The sequence below is a fragment of the Drosophila eugracilis genome, unplaced genomic scaffold (assembly GCF_018153835.1).
Source record: "Drosophila eugracilis isolate 14026-0451.02 unplaced genomic scaffold, ASM1815383v1 contig_445, whole genome shotgun sequence".
NCBI lineage: Eukaryota > Metazoa > Arthropoda > Insecta > Diptera > Drosophilidae > Drosophila > Drosophila eugracilis.
Window position 1 is genome coordinate 3,308,409 of NW_024573311.1, and position 21,697 is coordinate 3,330,105.

The 21,697-nt window shown below is 41.0% G+C and overlaps 8 protein-coding genes across 8 annotated transcripts; 5 read left to right on the forward strand and 3 right to left on the reverse strand.

Moving 5' to 3' along the window:
- Positions 1–2,795: 2,795 nt before the first annotated feature.
- LOC108111295 (mitochondrial sodium/calcium exchanger protein) lies at positions 2,796–4,589 on the reverse strand. Its single transcript, XM_017220689.2, has 5 exons — positions 4,563–4,589; positions 4,292–4,509; positions 3,632–4,238; positions 3,052–3,579; positions 2,796–2,996 (listed from the first exon to the last, which is right to left on the reverse strand). The coding sequence occupies exons 1-5, from the start codon at positions 4,587–4,589 to the stop codon at positions 2,796–2,798; spliced, it is 1,581 nt and encodes a 526-aa protein (XP_017076178.2).
- An 856-nt stretch (positions 4,590–5,445) lies between these two features.
- Positions 5,446–6,722, forward strand: LOC108111378. The gene is given in 3 exon segments (XM_017220814.2): positions 5,446–5,904; positions 6,050–6,309; positions 6,311–6,722. Coding segments are annotated over 3 exon segments (1,035 nt in total). The 5' UTR covers positions 5,446–5,486; the 3' UTR covers positions 6,668–6,722.
- Positions 6,723–8,512: 1,790 nt separating this feature from the next.
- LOC108112380 (mucin-1) lies at positions 8,513–13,360 on the forward strand. Its single transcript, XM_017222222.2, has 3 exons — positions 8,513–8,584; positions 10,999–12,086; positions 12,180–13,360. Exons 2-3 carry the CDS (start codon positions 11,000–11,002, stop codon positions 13,112–13,114), a joined length of 2,022 nt encoding a protein of 673 aa, XP_017077711.2. The 5' UTR covers positions 8,513–8,584; position 10,999; the 3' UTR covers positions 13,115–13,360.
- Positions 13,361–15,215: 1,855 nt separating this feature from the next.
- Positions 15,216–16,274, forward strand: LOC108111500 (myb-like protein U). The gene is made up of 2 exons (XM_017221016.2): positions 15,216–15,827; positions 15,916–16,274. Exons 1-2 carry the CDS (start codon positions 15,308–15,310, stop codon positions 16,272–16,274), a joined length of 879 nt encoding a protein of 292 aa, XP_017076505.2. The 5' UTR covers positions 15,216–15,307.
- LOC121530264 (vitellogenin-like) lies at positions 16,098–17,670 on the forward strand. Its single transcript, XM_041819096.1, has 2 exons — positions 16,098–16,721; positions 17,004–17,670. Exon 2 carries the CDS (start codon positions 17,005–17,007, stop codon positions 17,446–17,448), a length of 444 nt encoding a protein of 147 aa, XP_041675030.1. The 5' UTR covers positions 16,098–16,721; position 17,004; the 3' UTR covers positions 17,449–17,670.
- A 75-nt stretch (positions 17,671–17,745) lies between these two features.
- Positions 17,746–18,490, forward strand: LOC108111346. Its single transcript, XM_017220781.2, has 2 exons — positions 17,746–17,910; positions 17,961–18,490. Exons 1-2 carry the CDS (start codon positions 17,769–17,771, stop codon positions 18,488–18,490), a joined length of 672 nt encoding a protein of 223 aa, XP_017076270.2. The 5' UTR covers positions 17,746–17,768.
- A 9-nt stretch (positions 18,491–18,499) lies between these two features.
- LOC108111356 lies at positions 18,500–19,048 on the reverse strand. The gene has a single exon (XM_017220792.2). The coding sequence runs from the start codon at positions 18,975–18,977 to the stop codon at positions 18,594–18,596; it is 384 nt and encodes a 127-aa protein (XP_017076281.2). The 5' UTR covers positions 18,978–19,048; the 3' UTR covers positions 18,500–18,593.
- Positions 19,049–19,109: 61 nt separating this feature from the next.
- LOC108111334 lies at positions 19,110–21,400 on the reverse strand. The gene is made up of 5 exons (XM_041819092.1): positions 21,103–21,400; positions 19,908–21,034; positions 19,752–19,856; positions 19,600–19,696; positions 19,110–19,543 (listed from the first exon to the last, which is right to left on the reverse strand). The coding sequence occupies exons 1-5, from the start codon at positions 21,398–21,400 to the stop codon at positions 19,143–19,145; spliced, it is 2,028 nt and encodes a 675-aa protein (XP_041675026.1). The 3' UTR covers positions 19,110–19,142.
- Between the last annotated feature and the right edge of the window lie 297 nt (positions 21,401–21,697).

Here is a 21,697-nt window from a genome sequence, read left to right on the forward strand (position 1 = left end):
CTATATCTTTGTGCTTCTGGAAGTGTGGAGGCATCTACATAAATGTGGCTTTTCATTAAAATCTAAAAGCATAAATCTAAAAAGTGAAACCAACAATGCCAGAGCAGACACAGGCGGACATCTGCGGTGTGGACCACCCCTGTTCCCCTGCTCCAATCCACGGGATCTGTGGGCTGACTGCTTTATGCCTTTCTTCCTTCCTGTCTGAATCTGTATATATATAAATCTATATGTGTTGCTGTATCTGTATCTGTGGAGGGCTGTGCCAGTTTGTGAGGGTGTGCGTGGCAAAAACTAATTGAATTTTGAAATTCAAGTCGAAATTAAAAAATTACAAACAGCCGGCCGCATTTGGCAATCGCCGGCCGAAATAAACTGTAAAACGGAAATGTATTCGGCAGGTGGAAATTGAAACTGATTGAATTGTAAAGTGAAGCATAAAATGCTTTTGCCTCCGTTGTTTCTGTTTACAGCTGCTGGCACACCAACCCCCACTGCGTTTTCCCCAGTTGTTTTTATTTCTGTATAATTTATGGTTTTCGATTTTAATTTGCGCACTTAGGCGCTTATTTTATGGGAGTTTTTCATTTTTTTTTTTTGCATATTCCGCTGCGCCTTCTGTGTTTTGTCACAGCAAAATGTGGGAATGATTTAGAACGAGAGTTGATTAAGAAATTTGAGCAGGAGAGTATGCAGGACTTTTCCGATCCAGCAGAATGTTAGTTAACTAAATCAGTGACATTGAAAAACTGAACAGCCTAATTCCATTCTTCTCTCGAGCGGTAAATGTTTGAACTTAACAAATCTATAAATAATAAGTTACAAGCCTGACTAAGTTTCTTATTTATACCACCACTAAAAGGATAACTGCCCTCGCTGTTTGGCACTAAGACATATGCATTATGATTAGCGACCGTAATTGAAGTTTAACTGCGCGTGTAATAAAAGCGATTTTTGGCCATTTGCAACGCATTAAAATCATAAATAATACAAGCCGAAAGTGTGAAAATAAAGACACGCGATATGTTGTGTTCTACGTAGGTTTTCGCCCATTTCTCCAAAGAAATCCGAAATCATTTCTCAAAACAAAACAACAACAACACCAAAGTATATATGGTACAATTTTTGATGAGTTGAGGATTTGGGGCACGCGAAATGGGCGCGAGAAAATGTGCGAAATGCGATATTGTACCGAAGCATTAAGAACGTGCTGGCATTACCAAAACCTAGACCGACTTATATGTGTGTTGGCACCGATGTGGCAATGTTGAATGTGGCTGTGCCGTAGACCGCAAACAAACGACGGCGACTTATTCATTGCGCTTGCCATTAAGGTGGCTCTGACTGCCATTTGGCCATTGCCACTGCCACTGCCAGAGCCACTTCCGCTGGCTTCGCCTTCGCCCTTCTCTTACCAGGGTGATATATAACACGCTCATAATTGGTCATAAATCTGACAAATGTAATTTGTCATCACTCAAGCAGCTAGCGAACCGGGTCCAGCATCACCCCAATCTTCCTCAGCATCGCAAAAAACACAGAAGAGAGTTTTGCGACTAATAGATACCTGGTGTTTAACGTCTCAATTTCTCTTTGGAAAGTATGAAACCATTTTTATGAACTTACACAAATTATACGAGATAATAAGTACAAAAGTATTCTTCATAAATCAAAAACTTTAATGATGCAAAACTTTAGGTAACAATCACTTTGTAAAACTGAAACACCTCTTTGTAGGCGTATAAAATTGTTTTAATATTTATTATTTTTCCGGATTTTATACTCCCACTTGAAAATCACCCTGGTTTCTTCGGCTTATTCCCACTACCGTTTTCCCTTGCCGCTTTTGGCCAAGTTAGAGGACTTGGTCATGCGACTAGTATACTGAAGTGCCAAAATGAAAAAGGTGCTTGACACAAAATGTCAGCTGGATATTTTTTATTACACAATCACAACATACACGGACGCACGCACACTCTGACACCTTCGGATATGCCCAGAAGCAGACTATGCTTTTGTTTTAGTTTCCAGTCGACACCCACACATAGACAAACAATATTTCGGGGCACTCCACACATAAGCCACAAAGTAGTTACTTTTCATGCCACTCACTCTCGCACACACTCATAATCGGACTTGGGGCCCCGATTCTGATTGTTTTCCCCCAGCGCTCACTTGAGCTCGTAAATATTTTACAAGTTTGGTCCGGCCCCGGACCCTTGGAAACTAATTTCCAGCTCTTACAGATGACATACGACGCATTTTTCGAGGCCCATTCAACATCTTCATTTCGTTATAAATGACTTTCAAAAGGCCTAAACATTGTAAATGGAGTAAGTGCGTGTTTCTGGTCACAGCATCGTCATCAGCATTAGGTTTAAATGGGCGACAGCAATCAATAGGCCATGATAATTTATGGCGATTAAGTTGGCCCAAAGCTGAGAAAGTTCTTCAAGTTTATGACTTAATATCAAACTTTGATTTGCTGTTAGTGGAAGGGCGGCAAGTAAACACAATTTGCCAATCTTAGCTTGGGAAATATTTACTATGCTGATAGGAAAATTTTTAATAACTTGTAAGAGTACGATAAAATATATATTTGATGGAATACTAGAACAAATTTATAATGCAAGTCTAAGGCTGAATTTCAGGATAAATCGCTGAAGATAGAATATAGTAGCACACTTTTAGGCAGTCACACTAAATGCATTTTGTTCAAATAAAACCCATCAAATCTATATATTTGGTTTATTTATATTACATCAATATTAACAACCTAAACATGCGTTGTTTTATTATAAAGAGTGGCGATGGGAAAGTATCCAATTAAAGTGAATCATCCATTGGATGGTCACATAAATGACCGTCAATGTCGAGACGTACAAAAACAGTGACACTCGAAACTCATAGCCACTCATGGAAATGTGCAGCAGACTCATGGTCACGATGAGAAAAATGAATTGAACGCCAGTATCCGTCGAAGCTGTGACAATTATCTGGAGTAGGGAATATCAATAGACCTCTTAAATATGAAAAACTTCTTAGACTTACACTGCACCTGGGATTATAGCATCCCTGGTAGTAGAGGAGAGGAAATGCTAAAAAGATCGGATATGTCACCATGCTCATTACGACTCCAAAGGCGGCGTCAAACATCTTTTTCCCTTGCAGACACCTTACGATGACGGCCTCACTGAAGATTTCACCCATTCCGAAGTACATCAAAGCCGTGATATCGGGCATCACATCGAACTGGAGGCTAATATACTGCCAGGCTATATTCTCTATCTCATGACTAAGTATATTCATGGACACCGAACTAACGATTATGCCAAGGAGGGCAAAAATACAGACATTATCGGGTCTCCTAAACGGGTGAGTGGTAATGAAGGTTACAATGCTGAGAGCCCAGCAAGTCTTGAGCAAAATTGCCCAACTGGCAGCTGTGAATCCATTAGATAGGCATAAGAATGGTAGGACAATTAGGCACAAAAAGCAAACATATTTGTTCCAGCCGACCAGAAAGCGATCTTTGGTAATAACCGGGAAAAAGTTAGATACAATAAAATAGAATGGCAACTGTAAAAGAAAGTAGATAATCCAAGTAGTCTACAATAATCGAAGAACCCACCATTAGAACCCTATAAACCACATGGGAATCCTTCATATTTTGAAATCCATTAACCGCCTTTACCCAAAGCTGACGTTTGGAAAAGACTCTTTGTTTCTGGTATTTGCCCAGGATCTCATCCCCGCTATCCATATCCAAAAACGTGTACGATTTCGTATTATCTTTCGGTAAACTCCGTTTAAAAGTGGCATGTGACACGACATAGATCACCAATAAAACCATGACAAAAGTATACAGAAAGACCATCACTCGAAATTTGATTAAATATAAATCCGGATCCGCCGTATGAACATGGTATGATTTCTTGGTAACTATATGCAGATAGCCCATTCCGACTAAGATAAAAGTCATGCAGGACCAAAGGGTAACGCCTTCAGATCGATATCCTTGCTTACTGATCGCCATAATTCCAATCACAAAGTTTCGCATAACGTCTCCCATAATTTTGGCAAAGGACATTGGACTCAGGATATCTCCTCGAGGATCGCACATTGCCCAGACACTGTTGAAATACGATAAAAAAAAACTTGGCCCGAAGAATAGAAAACTGAAACCAAACTTTGTCATGGGTGCGAACTCAATGAGTGTTATCAAATTTGGCATAAAACTGCAAGAAACCGACAATAAATTAAGAACATGATTTGGATTTCTTTTACCCACAAATATTTCGTTAGCATATACAGCAGATTAAAGTACACCAACAATAGAAACGCACTTATCCAGCCGAATATTGATATGTGTGGTAGTTTATAGAAGCAGAAAAAATATGTTAAGTAATTTATAAGATAGACAAATGTTCCACAACTGCTGGTACTCCTTGCAAGATCACAAGTCAGATTGGCCCATCGAAACGTTTCCTTTGGCAAGGAACAGCGTTGCTGGAAAGAAGGCTTATAAGTCACTTAAAATCTGTAACCTCTTTGGTACTTGCCACTGCTGAGAGATCCGCGAAAGACATAATCAAAAGATTATATTAACTATTTAAAAATTCTTATTCGAAATGAAAAAGCATGCAACGATGGCTACGTTTTTTCTTAAATATCTTTAAACTCAACATATATATTATGAGGTTAGTTTGATAGTTTTCACACACATATTTACATGATAGATTTCAGTGGCCTCAAGGTACAGATGCAAATGCAATGCCTTTGAAATGGGTCAGCATAAGGTTCATGAGCGATCGTCGTCATCATCGTCAACGTGACGAGCCCCAAGTACGCCTGATCTTATATATGAGTGCCCAAATCCCAGCGGCTAAAGATTCGAATTCCCGCCATAATGAAACTTGATGCGACACATTTGGCAAATTGCCGTCGTTCCAGAAACTGCAGAGGCATCAACATCGCCCGAGAACATGATTTTTAGCTTTTTTGGGCTTCAAGAGAAAATACGAGCTCGTCTCAATTAGTGGCAATTGAATTATTACACGGCGACACTCATTCAATTTTCAGTGATAGGGGAACATGTCCACGGGCAAGTGTTGTCAGGCTTCTGTTAGACGAGTGCGACGTGAGTATGGCTACGGCTAAATCGAGGACACGTAGGAACCCCCTCCCGAGATTTAAGGCTTTTAATAAGTCCAAAGATATTCGAAGACTGATTATTATTTCATGTATTGTAATAGATATGAGCCATGCGATTTTCTTTTAAAATGCATAAAATCATTTACTAAAATATCTTAAAAGGAAAATAATGTTTCTTAAACATCTTAATATGCCCTTCCTCCGAATCGTAGCGCATCGCTCCACGCATTTGCCACTTCCCGCGGATAAACACGTTGCAAATGGACCGCCTGCCTACAGTTCGTCCGTTCCACTCGATCAGTTAAGATCTATTCAGAAACGTCGCGATCAAGATGAGATCCTGGTACTTGGCACTCAGCTTGCTGCTGCTCGCAGCATCCACATTCCAGCCCACTGAAGCTCGTGGCGGAAGGGGTCGTGGTGGCGGTTCATTCGGCGGACTCTTTGGTGGTTGGCGCAAGTATAAGAAGCCCTCGTCATCTGGAGGTGGAAGGCGGGTGGTGAGCGGATCGCCGGTTCACACGGCAATGACAGTGCCGAAACCCCCGCCGCCGCCACCGGCACCACCAAAACCGATGATGCCGTCCAAGCAACAGATCCCCAGCTATCCGCGACAGCAAATGCCCCCGAGTTACGGATATGGGTCGTATCCGGGACAAGGGAGTGGCACCTACTACGCCAATGCTCAGGCTTTGCCAGCGGGAGCAGTTTACTACGCTCAACCACCTGTGGGAATGAATCGCGGACTGGGTAAGTGTCTGATGAAAAATAAATCCCATCTAGCTTAACTTTTAGTAATTCAGATTCAGCAGGTTATTCCGCCGCTCTGTAAAAATACGAACCAAACTATCTCGATAATTTCTACTTTTTTCTTTCCATTTTCTAAACCACTCAGGAACGGGTGATTTCCTTACTGGAATGCTGGCGGGTCACATGATGAACAACCTGATGTTTGGCCACCGACACCATTCGTTCCACAGAAATCGAGAGGAGGGGCAGTCGCCTGCCCAGGGAAATGGCCGCCAGATCATCATCGTCAATAACGGTCAGCAGGAGGGAGGGTTGCAGAATGAAACCACCATTTCTGGGGAAGCCTCTGACGTAGTTCCTCCCGAAAATCCTCTTCCAGAGGACGAGGAGGAAGAGGAGGGCCAGGGGAGAAGGCGAGGGTGAAAGTGAACCTGCTTCAAGCGAAGAATCCCCAGAATTCGAGGCGACTCCTCAACCCTATCCAGATGGTGGCATAATTTGCTTTCCCATCATGCTAAACGAGACAGACCCCGAAAATTTAGAGGTGATGCGTGAAGTGGAGCGAGTAGTTTGCTTTCCAGCTCCGCCCAACACTCCAGACAACTTCCAACCCATCATAACCACTGAGCCACCCATTGTTGCCGGCGATATTGTAGGTGGTGAAGAGGTTGGTTCAGAGGGAGGTGGAGGTGACGAGGTCAGCATTGAGGTGGCCAACTTTGTAGCTCCGAAGGCCACAAATTTCGAAATGGATTCCATTTAAGTACTCGTCGGATAGAACCTAAGTAAGACAAAGCTAAATAAATATTAATAATTTATTTGCAACTTGCATTTTTTATTTGATTGATGTTTTAAATTTTAAAATTAAATTTAAAATTTAAAGAATGGAAATAATATAGTAAAATTAGCCTTTATTAAACGAAAAACGTCATTCAAAAACCTACCCGCCACTTTAATATTTACATGCCATTCGCACGCAAAAAAATACCAGGAATAGAACTTACTTCAGAGAGTCCTCCGCGCTTCACCACAATATTGACATTTGTTAAACGACCTGTCCAGCTATAAATATAATACAAATGTGAAAACGAAATCTATAAAATGCAAATAAATAAAACGCAATTCTTAAAGTAATAAACATATTTAAAAAACTAAGTGAAAGGAATCCTATAACCAGGAAAAGAACTTTCACCGTTGAGTTCTGTATAAAAACTGATTTTATTTTTCTAAGTCTTCGCTTACGTAGCTAACATGAAATTCTTATAATATACTTATCTATGGTCTACGCAGTGACCACATCTGTTTGCCTGAGCGGGATCCTTATCAACGGTCCTCTGCAAGGCGACTCTTTGTACAGCATGAGAACTATATTTATTGTCAGGCTCAAGTGACCTGTACTTAAGATTACAACTGTTCGGCGCTGCACCCTTGTAGGTTTTATGTTACAGATCATTATTTACGGCTCTTGATAGATTTACATATTGACATGAAGAGAGCTCGTAAAATCTTAAATTTATAACAATTAGTGTTCTTTTTGAACACTAAATTCTTATATTTTTTCTTCCAAAATAGAAAAGTTTTAAAAAATATTGGCGATAAATTTTTTTTTTTAAAAGGTAAAAAAAATGTCTTGATCAGCATGGTGGCTTAAAAAGAGAGCAATAAACTTAGACGTCAAAAATAAGGTTATTTATAGAGTAAATACTATATTTTTTTCTTCTATAGTTATCATAAAATTAATATACCCTCCCAGACAACTAGTAATGGGTATAATCTACGTTAAAAACAAAGCGACACGAGCAGAAAATACCCAAACAACAAGAGCAATGAAGCTCACTTGGCGCTCATTAAATCCACCAACACCTAAAATAAAATGAAAAAACAGCCTTACATGATACAAAAACAAAGTCGGACTATCAAGTAAATTAAGAGAGAGGGTGGCTGAATGGGAAGAGAGAGTGCCGAACGGTTTTGTCAGTCATAAGCTTGGGTTGCTGGCCTATAACATATCATTCACACAGTGATACTATTTAAGCTAAATTAAAAAATAAATATTTGAAAGTAGTGTTTATAACTTTTGTTGAGTTTATTATTATTTCATTTATTGTTTCGTTTTCATTTCATTATCTTGCGCTTATCCTAATCACAAGCCCTCTTAATCCAAGCGTGAATGATTCTATAACAACACAAAGATAAAAGATGATGAATGATATAAGACATTCCCCATGGAGACGCTCGCAGAAATGCTAAAATTAAATATTCAAAACAAACCGCCCAAGAGACCAGAAAGCAACGTCAGAAATGTCAAATTTAAAGAGAAAATGTTGGAGACCAGTGAGTGACTGCACTGAAAAAAAACAATCTATAAGTAGAACAAAAAATGTAAAGTATTTTTACCTGCTCTCTACATTATGCTAACAATATAACAATGCGATGTTGACTTTATTATTTAAACCCAATCTTCCAATTCTTTCTTGCAGTGTACTGACCGCTGTCACTGCTGGTTTTGCTCGCGCGGTCTCTGCTCTGCCACTGCTTTGCTCGCCGCAAACCGCTCTGAAGAAAAAACAAAACGCGGGCGATTTGCTGCCGCAGTTCAGTTGTTCGAGAAACTTTGCCCGAAACAAAGGCGAAAATCGCACGCGGCAGAAACAGCAAGCGGAATATACAGAAAACCAAAGTAAATATCTAATAAATTAAATTTTATTACATTTTTTAATCAAACATTTTTGTGAGTGGTTGATGTAAAAAATTCGTAATTTGAGTTCGCAAAATAACTTGTTTTGAATTGGTGTGTAAGGTCCGTACAGCAATTTCATTAATTTAAGCACTTAATGCGATGGCTGCTGTTTGTTTATTTCTTTTTGCAATGCTTGCCCGACTTGAAGGTCACTTCAAAACAAAAGGAAAACACATTGTATATGAAATTGCGTTCAAATTTAACTCGAGCCAGAAGTATCAAAAGACTATTCCCAATCGAAATCAATTTGGTGTTCTGGACTCTCTCCTCCTAAAATGTTTTTAAATTATTTCATATACGAATATGTCAGCAGATATGTTAGACAAGTTTGAATATATTCAGACTTTATTTTCATTCACAAGATGATTTTGTTTTGGGCACTCAACAGGTTGCTTGAATGTTGGAAAATCCACTTAGCTATCGCAGTGAACGAATATGCAGTTCAGAAGGGAAAACCTGCCCAAGCCAGGAATTAGAATAGGTTCAGTGAAGTGTAACATATAAAAATAGAATGGATGGCGTAGTATAAAAACCCAGTAAATTATATTAGTCACTTAAACCAGTTACTGTCACTTTATGAAAAGAAGAAAGTTTTAAATAAATAATAAGACACTTTTGGAGCAGTTTTAGATCATTTCCATAATGTTTGCCCTATAGAAACAGCTGCCACATCTCATTAGATCTATTGGCAAATACAACTTTACATAAAAAACCTTCGTTTTGAGCCCAGCTGGCCAAATAACCATTAGTGCCAAAATGATTTTCAAGAGTCACCCACTCGAAAACATACATAACTAACCGGCTTTTGACGCCCAATTAACTTTTATTTTTATATCTTTTGTCTTTGGGTCTTCCAATTTCTTTCATATATTATGTAAGACTTGGGCAAACAAAGCTCCCTCGAAGGCTCAGTAAATAAGTGATTCACTTATTATTGAAAAACTCATTTCTATTGAACTGCTTCTCTTGATATGCAAAATAATCTCAAAACGATTTACCTTCTCACACGAACTTTGCGATAAGCCTATGATCTTTTAATGAGTAATATTGGCTTTTTTTTTTTGAAGATTTCAATACTAAAATTCTGTCGTCGAACCCGTGCTAATCTTTAATCACTTTGGCATTTGACCCTAGCGATAAGAAAACGATTTCTAGGCCGAATCTCTCAGAGATTATAAGCCCCAGCTCAGACTCTCGGGTAATTCATGGAAACCAAGAAACAGTGGGAGACAGTAAACAAAGATGAGGTAAGCCAGTTCGTGTTGAGCTATTTCCATTTCCCCATTGACGTCATAGCTGCGCATGCGTTGCAGTCCAACGGTTCCATGACTCACCGAACGAGTCAAACACGTTTTTAGCATCGCTCGCAGTTTTCAGCAATTGCATTTGTCAGTTCAAACGATAAATTGCAGATGAAGCTGTTTGTTTATATAAAATGATGTCAATCTCGTGCTTACATGAGAAAAATTCTAGTGAACTTGTTTTTATAATACTTTTTCCAAGAATTTCCTTTCAAATTGAGTTTTTTTTGCGGTTGTAAATCAAAATATTTTCCTAAATCCAGAGCCACCTTTTTATTGTTGTCCTTAATCACAACATTCACGGCACTTTTAATTTTCGGCTAATTTTTGCAAAGTTTTCTTTAACCTTTTGAGGTAATAAAGAAAACATCCGTTAGCCTCGTAACCCCTGACCTTTAAATTTCTGTGTTTATATGTAGTTCTAGAACTAAGCCAGACTGGGTGTGTTTGGGAGCTGAAGGCAAAAGTCAATGGAGTGCAGCCACGCGACAAGCCGGCCAAATCAGCAAGTTAATTATCATTAAGAGACCGCCCAAGACACGCATAACGCGCTTCTAATTTGGTCAAATAAAAAGGGGGCGGAGCACTCTAAACCTCCTGGCAGCTTGGGCAATCAGGGCGTGACTTCCCTTCGCTCTTCAATAACTTTACTTACAAAGATGCAATCTAATTAAGAAGTTCAATCATAACACTCGAAATGCTAGCAGCCTAGAAAAGCCATCGGGGGAAACTAAGTTTCAGTTGGCTTGCCATAATTTGTGTTTTTTATTTGCATAAATTGAATAAATTGTTTTTTACACAAACATGAAAATGAAAACATGCTGGTTGATGATGACTGACAATGGGGACTAAAATCAGGGTTCAGTAGGGAATGACACAAATACAAACTAAGAGGTTGTCTGCAGTAGTCGAGGGACTTAATACCCTAAAAATAATATTTAGTACCCATAAAGCAGATTGAGACTAGTGTTTATTTCATTTATAGTGTGATCCTTAGATGTCATGTCTATCAAGATATTTAACTCTTAAATTCAAAACCGTATCTACTTTCAGAATGTCCCTTTACCCCAACCGGCTCAATGGTAGCCATTTGGTGGTGGTGCTCCTAATATTGGCCCTAACCACCGAGGATGTTCAAGCCAAGTGGAAGTCCAGCGGAGGTAGTCGCCGCACTTCTTCTTCTGGTTCAGGCAGAAGGACTTCGTACTCACCCTCATCCCATTCATCTCCATCACATTACTCGGCTCCTGCGCACCACTCGGCACCTGCGCACCGCCCGGCTCCTGCGCCCCACGCTGATAATGTCAAGCTGAGCTACGGAGGTGGAACCCACTCACAGCCAAGCAAGGTGAGCAGCTCTCAGACGCACAGTGCGGCTCCATCGGCCCCCGCTTCGCCAATTGGCTGGAATGTACCAGCGAAGCCCCAAGGACCACCGCCGGCGTACTCCGCCTCGAATCCCGTTGGTGGTGCACACACCAACATAAACGAGCGTCCACCGGCCTACAATCCGGCTTACAAGCCAGCACCACCCAGCTATTCGGCCGCCACCCAAACGCACAGCAACACCAATCTGCAGAGCCCATCCCGTCCGGCAGGAGGTGCCAGTTCCGTTTCCAGTTCAAGTTCAGGTTCCCACTACTACGGCGGAACCCACAACACTGGGTATAGAGGTCGAAATAACTCCACGGGTGGATATGGTTCCTCCGGAGGATATCAGCCCATTACGGCCACCAATGCCCACAATGTGCAGTCGAGCTATCCCCGTCAGCAGTTGCCAGCAGGTGCCACCTACCACCCGGCCGGACAAATTCCTGCCGGAGCCACTTATCATCCGGCGGGTCAGTTGCCAGCGGGAGCCTCCTACCACCCAGCAGGTCAGGTGCCTCACGGAGCGACATACTACCCAACGGGTCAGATTCCAGCCGGGGCCACCTACCATCCTTCCGGCGGTTATCCGGCCGGAGCGACGTACCATCCAGTCGGACAAGTGCCGCATGGAGCCACGTACTATCCACAGGCACCTGTTGGTGGAGGTTTGCCTCCAGGAGCCACGTTCCTGCCAGCTGGAGGAGCTCTGCCTGCCGGAGCTGTTTACTATCCACAAGCGCCGCAAAAGTCATCCTCAGGCTTGGGATTGGGTGAGTTTAACACGGCATTTCACACTCCCTTGGAAAGTGGGATAATGGACATTATCGTTTATCTCCTTACTAACTTGTGTTCCTTTTGCACAGGCACTGGACTTATTGCTGGAGCCTTGGGTGGTGCCATCCTGGGTCACGCCCTTACTCCGACCCACACCCGTGTCGTGGAACATTCCAATTCTTACGGCGGCGGCGGTGGAGGTGGTGGCAGCCAGGGTGGCGATGACAAGATCATCATTATCAACAACGGACCTCCCGGATCTGTGACCACCACTGATGTGGGATCGGGCACAACAGTGATAAATGCTGGTGGAAACCAAGCCGCCGCTTCTCCCTCTCTGCCAATTCCTCCGGCCTATGCAGCTCCACCGGCGTCTGTCCCTCAATCTCTTCCTGTGCCACCTACCCCGCCAGTTTCAGGTGCAGCTCCATTGGCTCCTTTGGCTCCTTTGCCACCAACTCCAGCTGATCCATCGGCTCCTGCTCCTGCTCCTGGGACTCCCGTTGCTACTGGAGTTCAAGCTGCTCCTAATCCTGCAGATCCCAATGCCCCAGTTCCTCCTGCACCTGGAGCCCCAGCTGATCCCAACGCACCACCTGCTGGTAACATCATTTGTGTGCCCGTGAAAATTCCTGGACCAGACCCGAAAGATCCAACCAAGACGATTGAACTGGATCAGATAGCCTGCTATCCTGCACCACCACCAGAAGTTGCTCCTCCAGCCAATGGAACGGCACCAGCCGTCGAGGGTCCTGTGCCTCCTCCCGTTTCCGCTCCCGGAACTGTACAATTGGCTCCCTTCGAGGCCACCACTCCCGTGACCATTCCCGAAGGATCTGTTCCGTTGGCTCCCATCATTCCTGGCGGCCAGCCGGATATCATGAAGATGCCTGGTCTGACACAGGCTCGACTGTCGGTGGAATCGGGTCTCAGGGATGCACACAGTATGGCCGAACGGACCTTTGGACACTTTAGCCTCATCTCCACGGTGGTGACCCTGCTCGTGGCCTACTGTCTGCACTAAGTCCCATCGCCACCCAACCCTTTCATCACTCAATGACGCAGTGTCATTGGCAACCGGAAAGCTTTACCTAATTTATTGCCATTCTGAGGGACACGAGATTCAAGTCGATTTATATGTCTAACCCCGACCAAGGGGTACTCTTTATATACTTTGTAAAAACAATCGAATTTTTAAAATATACTCGTAGTTCTGTTAGTCCTCAAAGTACGCCAACAATAAATCTACCAAACGATTAAAATACGGTAATAAAATATGATGTTTTAATACTGGGGCGAAAAGGGAAAAAATTTGCATAACTTTTAAACTTTAATACATTTTGTGAGGATTAATACGTCAACTCAGACAACTAATAACTGGTTATAATACGTTGAGTACTTACTTAAATTTTTGAAATAATTAATGAGAAGTAATATTTTGTTATTTTTATACCCGATAACAGGAAGGAAATATAACAAATTTTTATCAACTAGAATAACTGAAAATGCAAAGATCTCGAAATAAGAGCTACAAAAAATGCTAATGTTCTTATTTGGATTGTTTTGGGGACAATAGAGAAATCATGCAATTCCTCAGTTTGTAACCAGAGATCGTGCTGCGACTATAAGATACCTTACGTTTTTAGAAGTCTTATAATATTATTTTGCTGTAAGAAGTCCGAGGAGGCTAGGTGGTCACTGCCGTGTGAGCCTGTGAGACTGATTTCGTTTATAAACCGAACTCGAGTGTTCCTATTTGAAAATCTGTTCCGTAAATCGATAGATAGGGACAGAAATAAGTAATACAAGTTCTACGAGGCTTTGTTTCTGATATTACCAGAGGCGCATTTTTGCGAATCATGGGCGTAACGGGCCGGTTTTGAACCTTTGTGGCAAGTTGCATGACGTTTAAATACGTGTTCCGAAGCCATTTGTAGCTCTCATAGTTTTGAGATTTTTGCATTTTCAGTTTTTCATTTCGAGGGCTACCACAATTCGATTTGTATCAGCAGCACTTTGTTATTGCGAACTTTCTATCTTTATGCTCCGAGATATAGCTTTTATAGACAACCAATAAATCTTTGGGGACCAAACGATTAAAATAGACGGCAACAAAAGTATACTTTCTGAATTTAATACTGGTTAACTCAATAGTTCCAAAAATTTGCAGTAATTTTAGATTTTATGTGTTTTGGGAAGGGAAACGTTAGAGTCAACTGGCAGGATGCTGTAATAAATTCTGTCCCGGGACCCCAAGAATCTTCATGCTTAATTAAACTTTGCATCTTCTTAAATGGTTTTTGAAATCATTAATGAGAAAATGTAATATTTTGTTCAACTAGTTTTTGGATTAGTTTTGGGGACAATAAATAAGTCATGCAACCCTTTTACGCTACGAGTAACGGGTTAAAAAATCTAAAAATACCCAGAAAAATTGACCAATAATTGCCATATATCATAGGACAAAAGTTTATCACGCCAAATCAATAAAAATATTAATTTTTTGTTTATATTCTCCAAACGGTTGTCTGAGAATGACTCACTTATTTGTTTACTTGTATGCAGAACATTGTGAAAGAAATGTAGAATATTATTTTAATCAAAATTGGTTGACATTAAACATCTTTACTTTTCTTTTCTTCTAATCAAATTTTTGAATTATTTTTATTCAGTCTAGGCATGTGTGTAGTGTCTTAGTTTTGTTTATCAGTGCCAAATGTTGAAATTCATTAAAAAAAAACCCCCAAAAACACTACAAATTCTAAGACATTTGTCATGAGTCACATGGCTCTTATCAGTCTTCAATATTTTTTGACGTCCGTTTGTTTTGGAAATTTCTGAAATCCAAACAAATATGATGGTGAGACTTTTATGGTTTTAGTAACATCTCCTTAAAAGTTTGAATAACGACAGAATAAAAAAGTATGTTATTAAAAACAAATAACTGCGTTAATTGGAATTTAACCTAATATGTAATCCAAATATTATTCATATTATTACATTATTGTAATTCGACTTTCTCAAATTACTAAAGATAAGCTATATTTGTAATGGCTGACTGATAACGACTGTTTTCTGAAATGCCCAAAATTTCTTAAAGACTTTTGAATGCTCCCAGTTGCACTTTCAATCGGACGTCGAACGAGAACAGTTGGAATTTTTAGTCGCCACAAAGTTTTTTTAGAAACAAAAAGAACCGGGTTTGACCAATTTCAGGATGTATTTTTGTCAAAAACGGCACAATGCCGCGCTATTGGCGGTGGTGTTTTTAGTTTTGACCCTAGTCGCCGAAGATGTGGATGCTAAATTTACACTCGGTAAAAGTCGCTGTAGGTCCAGTTCCTCTCGCAGCTGCTCATCAACACGCCGTTCACCGAGACCTGGCTCGCAATCCAAGACCTCTACACATCACCTTAAAAAAAAAACTGATAAAGGCCAATCGAAAGCAATCGAGGTCAGCCGTTCCCAGACGAACAAAAAAAATCCCTCAGCTCCCACCTTACCAATTGGTTGGAATGTCCCAGCCACCCAAATGCATGGCAAAACCAATCACCAGAATCAAACCCCTACGTCAGGAACTACCAGTGGATCTCTGCCCATTTTCCATGCCCACAATGGGCCTTCAAACTATCCCCATCAGCAATCCCACGTAACTGCAACTGTCAACCCTATGCCTGAAGGAATATTTCTACCTGGAGCTAATACCCCGGTTGCAAATAGGTCCTCGAAAAGCTTTAGTAGGTTTTTACGTTTCTAAAGAAATTAGAATTTTAAAAATCTTTTGGAAAACTGCAATGATTGTAATTTTCTTCCCTTTATTTACAGTCAACAAACTCGTTGTTGGAGTGGGTAAGGCCATTGTGAAGCATAACAATAACGATGATCGCAAGCCCAATGTCATTATTATCAACAATGGATCACCCCAAAAAGTGCCCAGCAGTCCTGTTCGAACGAAAGCAACCCAAACAACAGTTTCCTCCCCACGGCCAGTGCTATCAACTTCAACTTCAACTTCCTCACCAAGAAGAAAAGCTCAATCTAATAAATCTCGTACTGGTACTATTATTTGTGTGATGGACAAGACCTTCTGCTATTCAACTTCTACCGGCTCAAAACTTTCACTTGGACACTTTGGCTTTCTTTCTATGGTATTAGTGATGACTCTGGTAGCAGCCCTCCGTTAGTAACAAGAAAACTACTATGATCAGGAGTTAAAGAGAAAAAAATATGCCTTTAAGGAGAGGGAAATATTTACATATATGTACACAGCAATTAAATGATATATATTTTCCTAAGAGTAAACCAATACCTCTTTGACTAAGTTTGTTTAAAAATCATTAAATATAAGCTTTGTACGTCAAAAAAATTATCAATTTAAGCCTGTGAAGACCTTAGATCATTATGATGACCTTCCGCATGTTGGTTCCTATCTCGCAGACGCTGCTCTGCTAATCTCAAGCCAGATAGTATAAAAAGGCAAACGAATTTTTGGCATAGCACAGTTCTTCGAAATACTTCCTCGAAACATAATCAAAAATCGTGCACAAAAGAACATCAAGTAGATTAAAGTAAATAATATTATTTTGAAAACAATTTTTACGACTTCCGAAACAAAAGTTCTTACTAATCAGGTAATGGCTCCTTTAGGCTTTATTCAAATAATAACAGAAAAAATTTTCAAGGATAATAGAAAAAAAGATTACTTCCGAGAATTATTAATGTTAAAATATTATCAAAAAAAAGCATTCTCTGCTCCATTTTTTTTATTCCAATTAAAAACATTTGATTATTGATTACGCACAACCGACTCTTTTGATTAGCTTAGCATTGTTTTATAATTTATGTGGGTTATCTAAAGTTTATTAAATTTACAACGAAGTAAAGTGAGTAACTAAGAGTTGTCTCACTTTCAGTATGTACCAATTCCACTGGCGGCTCAATGGCATCCTGCTGATCGTGGTGATGCTATTGGCTCTGAATATGAGGGATGCATTGGGAAAGTCCAGTAGCAGCAGTCGAAGTAGCAGTAATTCCAGGTCAAGCTTCGGTTCCAGCTCCCGTTCCAGCTCTAGTTCCAGTGGATGGTTCTCTTCACGCTCTTCATCGAACTCACGACCATCCTATAATATACCCTCCTACACTCCTCCCAAGAAGCCACGTTACAGGCCCTGGCCAAGCTCTAGTTATGGAAGTTCATACGCCAGATCTAGCTATAGCTCCGACGAATCCACGGAAAAGTTTATCTGCGGCACTGACATAAAGTATTTGTGCAATGGAGCCACCCATTTTCACACACTCCTGCATGGGTCCATATTCCTAGTTCCCGCTGTTTTATATTTATACTCCCATTTATTCTAAACAACTTAGAATTAATTTGGTTTAATTATTTGAAGGTTGAATACTTATATAAACTGACCTTCAACTTGTTAAATATCTTCCTTCAAATATCTTCTTTACATGGTCATTAATATTTGTAGTTTCCTTACGTGTTATAATTAGTTATAGGACATTATTATTAAATAAAAAATTATATTTTTAACCAAATCCTAAGTTGCTGCCAGCTAACCTGGCAACCCTAAACTAATCGTACTGTCATTAAGTTAGCCTATGGAAACCATGACATTTTTGCTGTCAATCAATTAATACTTAAGAAGCCTTAAAATAGAAACCCTTAAGCGATGGAAAGGAAACCGAATTACAAGCTCTGCGAACGCGACTTGGATATCAGCTCCGATCTGGAGTTCGTGGATAGTTTGCTGAAGGACCTTCGACTGGAAGCGGAGCCACAAGCTCGTGGTGTTATCCTAGATCTGGCTTACAGTAAGTTTAAGAAATAAAATGAAGAAATAGTTTACAAGTGGCTTGTGTAGCTCTGGCTAGGGACAAGCTCCTCGAGGCTCAACGCTTTGCCATCTTGGCGAACCGCACGAACGTGAGTGTCGAGGATCTGGAAATGGCTAATATGGAGCGGACCGAAGAACTTCGAAGGAGACCCTGCCAGCAGCCGTTGAAATCCCGGGTCCCATGTCAGACAACTCTGCCTATGCCGTCTGGAAACCGGGGTCTACTGCTGCCCACATGGCGCCAATGTCAGCTGGGAACGATGGCCGAACTGAAGTCCAAGGGCTCTGAGCCAACCCAACCAAATCCGAGAGTTGGACTGCCCCTAAACCCGGTGGCAACTGCGGTTCCGGGCACTAACATCTTAAGTGTTAATTCGACTTCATTTTTAGGACCTTCGATTCCGAATCGTATTGCTAATCCACGTCCCATGGGCTCTTTGACTCCTGGGACTGCTAACGGAAGATCTGTAATGATGTCTGTACCAGGCTTAGCTGGGAATTCCAGTGCTGGGCCTCCAGGATGCATTCCACCGGCCCAAAAAAAGCCACGAGCTTAAACAAAATAATAATGTTTTGAAAGCTGTAATTGATTAGTTTTTCCATTTTTCAATTTCAGAGACTTCCTCTTTTCTACAAAAATAATTTTGATCTTTGGTAGTACTATTTGTTTGTTCCACCTTTTGGAGCAATAACCACTTCTTGATCGGTGTGGACCAAGTCGTCTATGCTTTGCTGGAGGTCGTTCGAGAAGCGGTTGTAATAGAGGGGTACCTGGACATTCAGTGCGTTGAAGGTCTTTTTGACCGCCTCGTTCCAGGCATCCACCATCGACTCCTGCCAGGGCTTCACCTCCACATCCGGGTCGCAATTCTCACACCGCCAGCAGCAGAATCTGCTCATTAGGTCTTCGGTGGGGGGACCCACCTCCCGCTTAGCATCTTCATATAGGTCCTGTGTGTAGTCGGCACTCTTCCAAATTCCCAGCTCTTTGGTGCCATAGACCGCACCAGCCACCAAAGCCAATCGGATAATAAAGGAAGCCATTGGATCGAAAGTTAAAACTGAATTTTAAGTAGCCAAATATTGTTTGATTATTTTTGAGAAAGTTTGACATAACTTACTAGTCATTTTTAGGGTTCTTAATAAGATACGATCATATCGCCCTTTATCTAGATATTTCCGACATTTTTATTTTCAGGCATGCAAATTTCATTTAGAAAAGGATGCATAGCTTATATCATGAATCCTGTATTCAATTTTGTCGATTTTCCTGAGTAGATTGTCATGCCTTGCCTTCAGCTCTTGTACACAACTTTTCTTCATTTGAATGAAGTTTACTGTATGATCGTAGTCGGCTAGCAATTTGGGATAGCACATGATGCCACCTCTTCGACGGGCTTCCTTGATTTTGGCCAGAAGTTTATTGTGTGTTAGATTATTGGCATATACTTTATCCCGCAACTCCGAATGTCTCTTCTGCTTCACCAGCAGCTCCTCTTTGGCCACCCGAAATTTTCGATTCAGCAATTTTCGCCGACACCTCAGATGCGAAATGGTGTGGATCTTTTTCTTGACCAGGGAATACATTCTCAGCAGGTCAACGTTTCTATCTGTAAGGAAAGAGTTTTATAGCTTAAGTTTAATAATTTTCTTTAAACATATTTACTATTTAGAGTATTGGCTAGCTGCTGAACAATAGTTTCCATAGACAGATACGTATTCATTTTGACTTCCCCAGAAATGGTCTCGGTTTCATCAAGTTTCTGGAAAAGTACTTTTTCAGATATCTAAAACATTTTATTAATAACTTTGACTAACCTGTTTAACGTAAGCTGTGTTGTGCTGTTTAATGATTAAATCAAAGCGTGTCTCGGACATAAGATCGCGCTTTCTTCTCATTTGCCGTAAGATAGCTTCAACTACCTAAAATAAAAGTTATAAAAAGTAATAATGCATCCAAGAGTCTTAACTTACAAATTTAAGTCGATCTGTGTTTTGATTTCGGCCGAGAAGGGTTTTCCTAAATAGATTCTCCATCCCCTCGACTTTCTCAATGTCCTTCGCTTGCATCTGCTCCAGTTCTCCAAGCAAACGTCCCTTCTCCGCCACAAGAAGTTCCTCAGCATTCTGTTCCTGTTTCAGCCAGTTATCCAACTCGTTCAGGGCACTATAGTATCGCCTTCGATTGGACTCTTGGATTGAGGAACTGGTGCTCGGCGTTACCAGGGAATACTTGTAGCGGCGAAGGTAGTAGTCAGTTATGCGTTTTGTTAGATATTCATTCGTGTACCTCTCCGAGTTATTATCGTCGACTTCCTGGATAAGTCGATCCAAAAGCTTATTTTTGTCCAGTTTATTTGCCCTCAAAATATCCCTTTTCTCAAGCTTATCTACGACTTTATCAATAATTCCAATTAGATAGCCCTGGACAACTTGCGCTATGGAGAAAGCGTCATGGACACGAGGCAGAGAGGATTCGGAAGTCCGGAAACCGGATGGATTCTGAATGAATATTGGTATGGGACTGGGGTTGTCTAGCTTTGCTTTCAACTCCCATAGACTGTCGTCATCCGACTCCAACTCTGAACTAGAGATGTCATGCAGACTTCTCACAGCAGGTTCGAGATTTTGAGATAAATCTTCATTATAGAGCTCGGTTGGCACATCGTCGTCCTCGACGGTGGACATGGAATGACGACCCAATGGATCCTTAAACTTTCCGATGTCCAGGTTCTCATCTTCCTTCTTTAGCTCTTTTTTCTCAATCTTCAAAAAACTATCCGGGGTCGCGGTGGCACTTAGTTCGTCACAACTGGGTATGTCCCTGAGCTGGTGGAGTAGCTCATAGCGCATCCTGATGTCCGAGTCAGAGGATAAGCCCAACTGGCTTTCTCGTAAGCTAGTTAGATCAGCCAAAGGGTCAGTCTTCTCGTCTTCAATTCGAGGAAGAATATCCTCTTCCGCTTGGTCATATTCATCATGGTCAGTTTCCGTGGAACTGCTCAATAGCAGATTACTATTGAAGTGTATTACTTCAACCGTTTCGCTCGATTCCGGTCTTTTGATTTTATATAAACGAAATGGCTTCGCTATCCTTGGAACTAATGAAACATTCGACAAACGCGAGCTCCTAACCTTAGCTTTCCCATTACAGATTTCGGCGACTTACTGGAACGGGTTTTGCGCAGTGGGGGGGCAATAGGTCCGGGGGTAGTCCAGCCACTGAGAACGGCCGAAGGACTAACATCGTCGGAATCCTTACTACTAGCTGTGGATAAGCTGCCTAGCGACTTAGTGTAATGCAAAATACTTGGATCTGAAATAAGCTCCAGCTTTTTGGCCACATCTTTAACGACCTTTGAAACATTCTTTTCCTGCAATCGGACCGATTTCTTCAGAGACTTTAAGGCCTGATCAGAAGTACCTTTCTTAACGTCTACCAATTTGGATGTTTTTGTCCTGACCATTTCTCGAAGTGCGTTGAACACGTGCAATACGGCACGATGTAAAATATGTAAAACTACAAAGAAAACAAGAACAGCAAACAAGAAAGAATTAAATATTGTGTAATGATATCATATTTGATTGAAAACTCGCAAGGAAATATGTTTTTTTTCTAATAAAAAGGTTAAAAATAAAATTTTATGTTTTCGGTTAGAGAATGCAGCTGTTCAAATAAATCGTATAAGAGTTTTCACTGGTATAGTTCTTCACTTAGCGGAGTCTCACCCCACATTTACCGAATTCACTCACTTTCAGCGTTG

What these genes read in the sequence shown, in the direction of transcription:
- LOC108111295 (XM_017220689.2), bottom strand. Translation starts at nt 4,589, where the DNA reads ATGTCTTTCGCGGATCTCTCAGCAGTG. An exon ending in TCGCGGATCTCTCAGCAGTG is followed by an intron (nt 4,510 to 4,562) that starts GCAAGTACCAAA and finishes CCTTCTTTCCAG; the next exon opens with CAACGCTGTTCCTTGCCAAA. An exon ending in TGGTTTATAGGGTTCTAATG is followed by an intron (nt 3,580 to 3,631) that starts GTGGGTTCTTCG and finishes TTTCTTTTACAG; the next exon opens with TTGCCATTCTATTTTATTGT.
- LOC108112380 (XM_017222222.2), top strand. Translation starts at nt 11,000, where the DNA reads ATGTCCCTTTACCCCAACCGGCTCAATGGTAGCCATTTGGTGGTGGTG. An exon ending in ATCCTCAGGCTTGGGATTGG is followed by an intron (nt 12,087 to 12,179) that starts GTGAGTTTAACA and finishes CCTTTTGCACAG; the next exon opens with GCACTGGACTTATTGCTGGA.
- LOC108111500 (XM_017221016.2), top strand. Translation starts at nt 15,308, where the DNA reads ATGTATTTTTGTCAAAAACGGCACAATGCCGCGCTATTGGCGGTGGTG. An exon ending in TAGGTCCTCGAAAAGCTTTA is followed by an intron (nt 15,828 to 15,915) that starts GTAGGTTTTTAC and finishes CTTTATTTACAG; the next exon opens with TCAACAAACTCGTTGTTGGA.
- LOC121530264 (XM_041819096.1), top strand. Translation starts at nt 17,005, where the DNA reads ATGTACCAATTCCACTGGCGGCTCAATGGCATCCTGCTGATCGTGGTG.
- LOC108111346 (XM_017220781.2), top strand. Translation starts at nt 17,769, where the DNA reads ATGGAAAGGAAACCGAATTACAAGCTCTGCGAACGCGACTTGGATATC. An exon ending in TATCCTAGATCTGGCTTACA is followed by an intron (nt 17,911 to 17,960) that starts GTAAGTTTAAGA and finishes TGGCTTGTGTAG; the next exon opens with CTCTGGCTAGGGACAAGCTC.
- LOC108111356 (XM_017220792.2), bottom strand. Translation starts at nt 18,977, where the DNA reads ATGGCTTCCTTTATTATCCGATTGGCTTTGGTGGCTGGTGCGGTCTAT.
- LOC108111334 (XM_041819092.1), bottom strand. Translation starts at nt 21,400, where the DNA reads ATGGTCAGGACAAAAACATCCAAATTGGTAGACGTTAAGAAAGGTACT. An exon ending in ACTGCGCAAAACCCGTTCCA is followed by an intron (nt 21,035 to 21,102) that starts GTAAGTCGCCGA and finishes ATGTTTCATTAG; the next exon opens with TTCCAAGGATAGCGAAGCCA. An exon ending in ACACAGCTTACGTTAAACAG is followed by an intron (nt 19,697 to 19,751) that starts GTTAGTCAAAGT and finishes GTACTTTTCCAG; the next exon opens with AAACTTGATGAAACCGAGAC.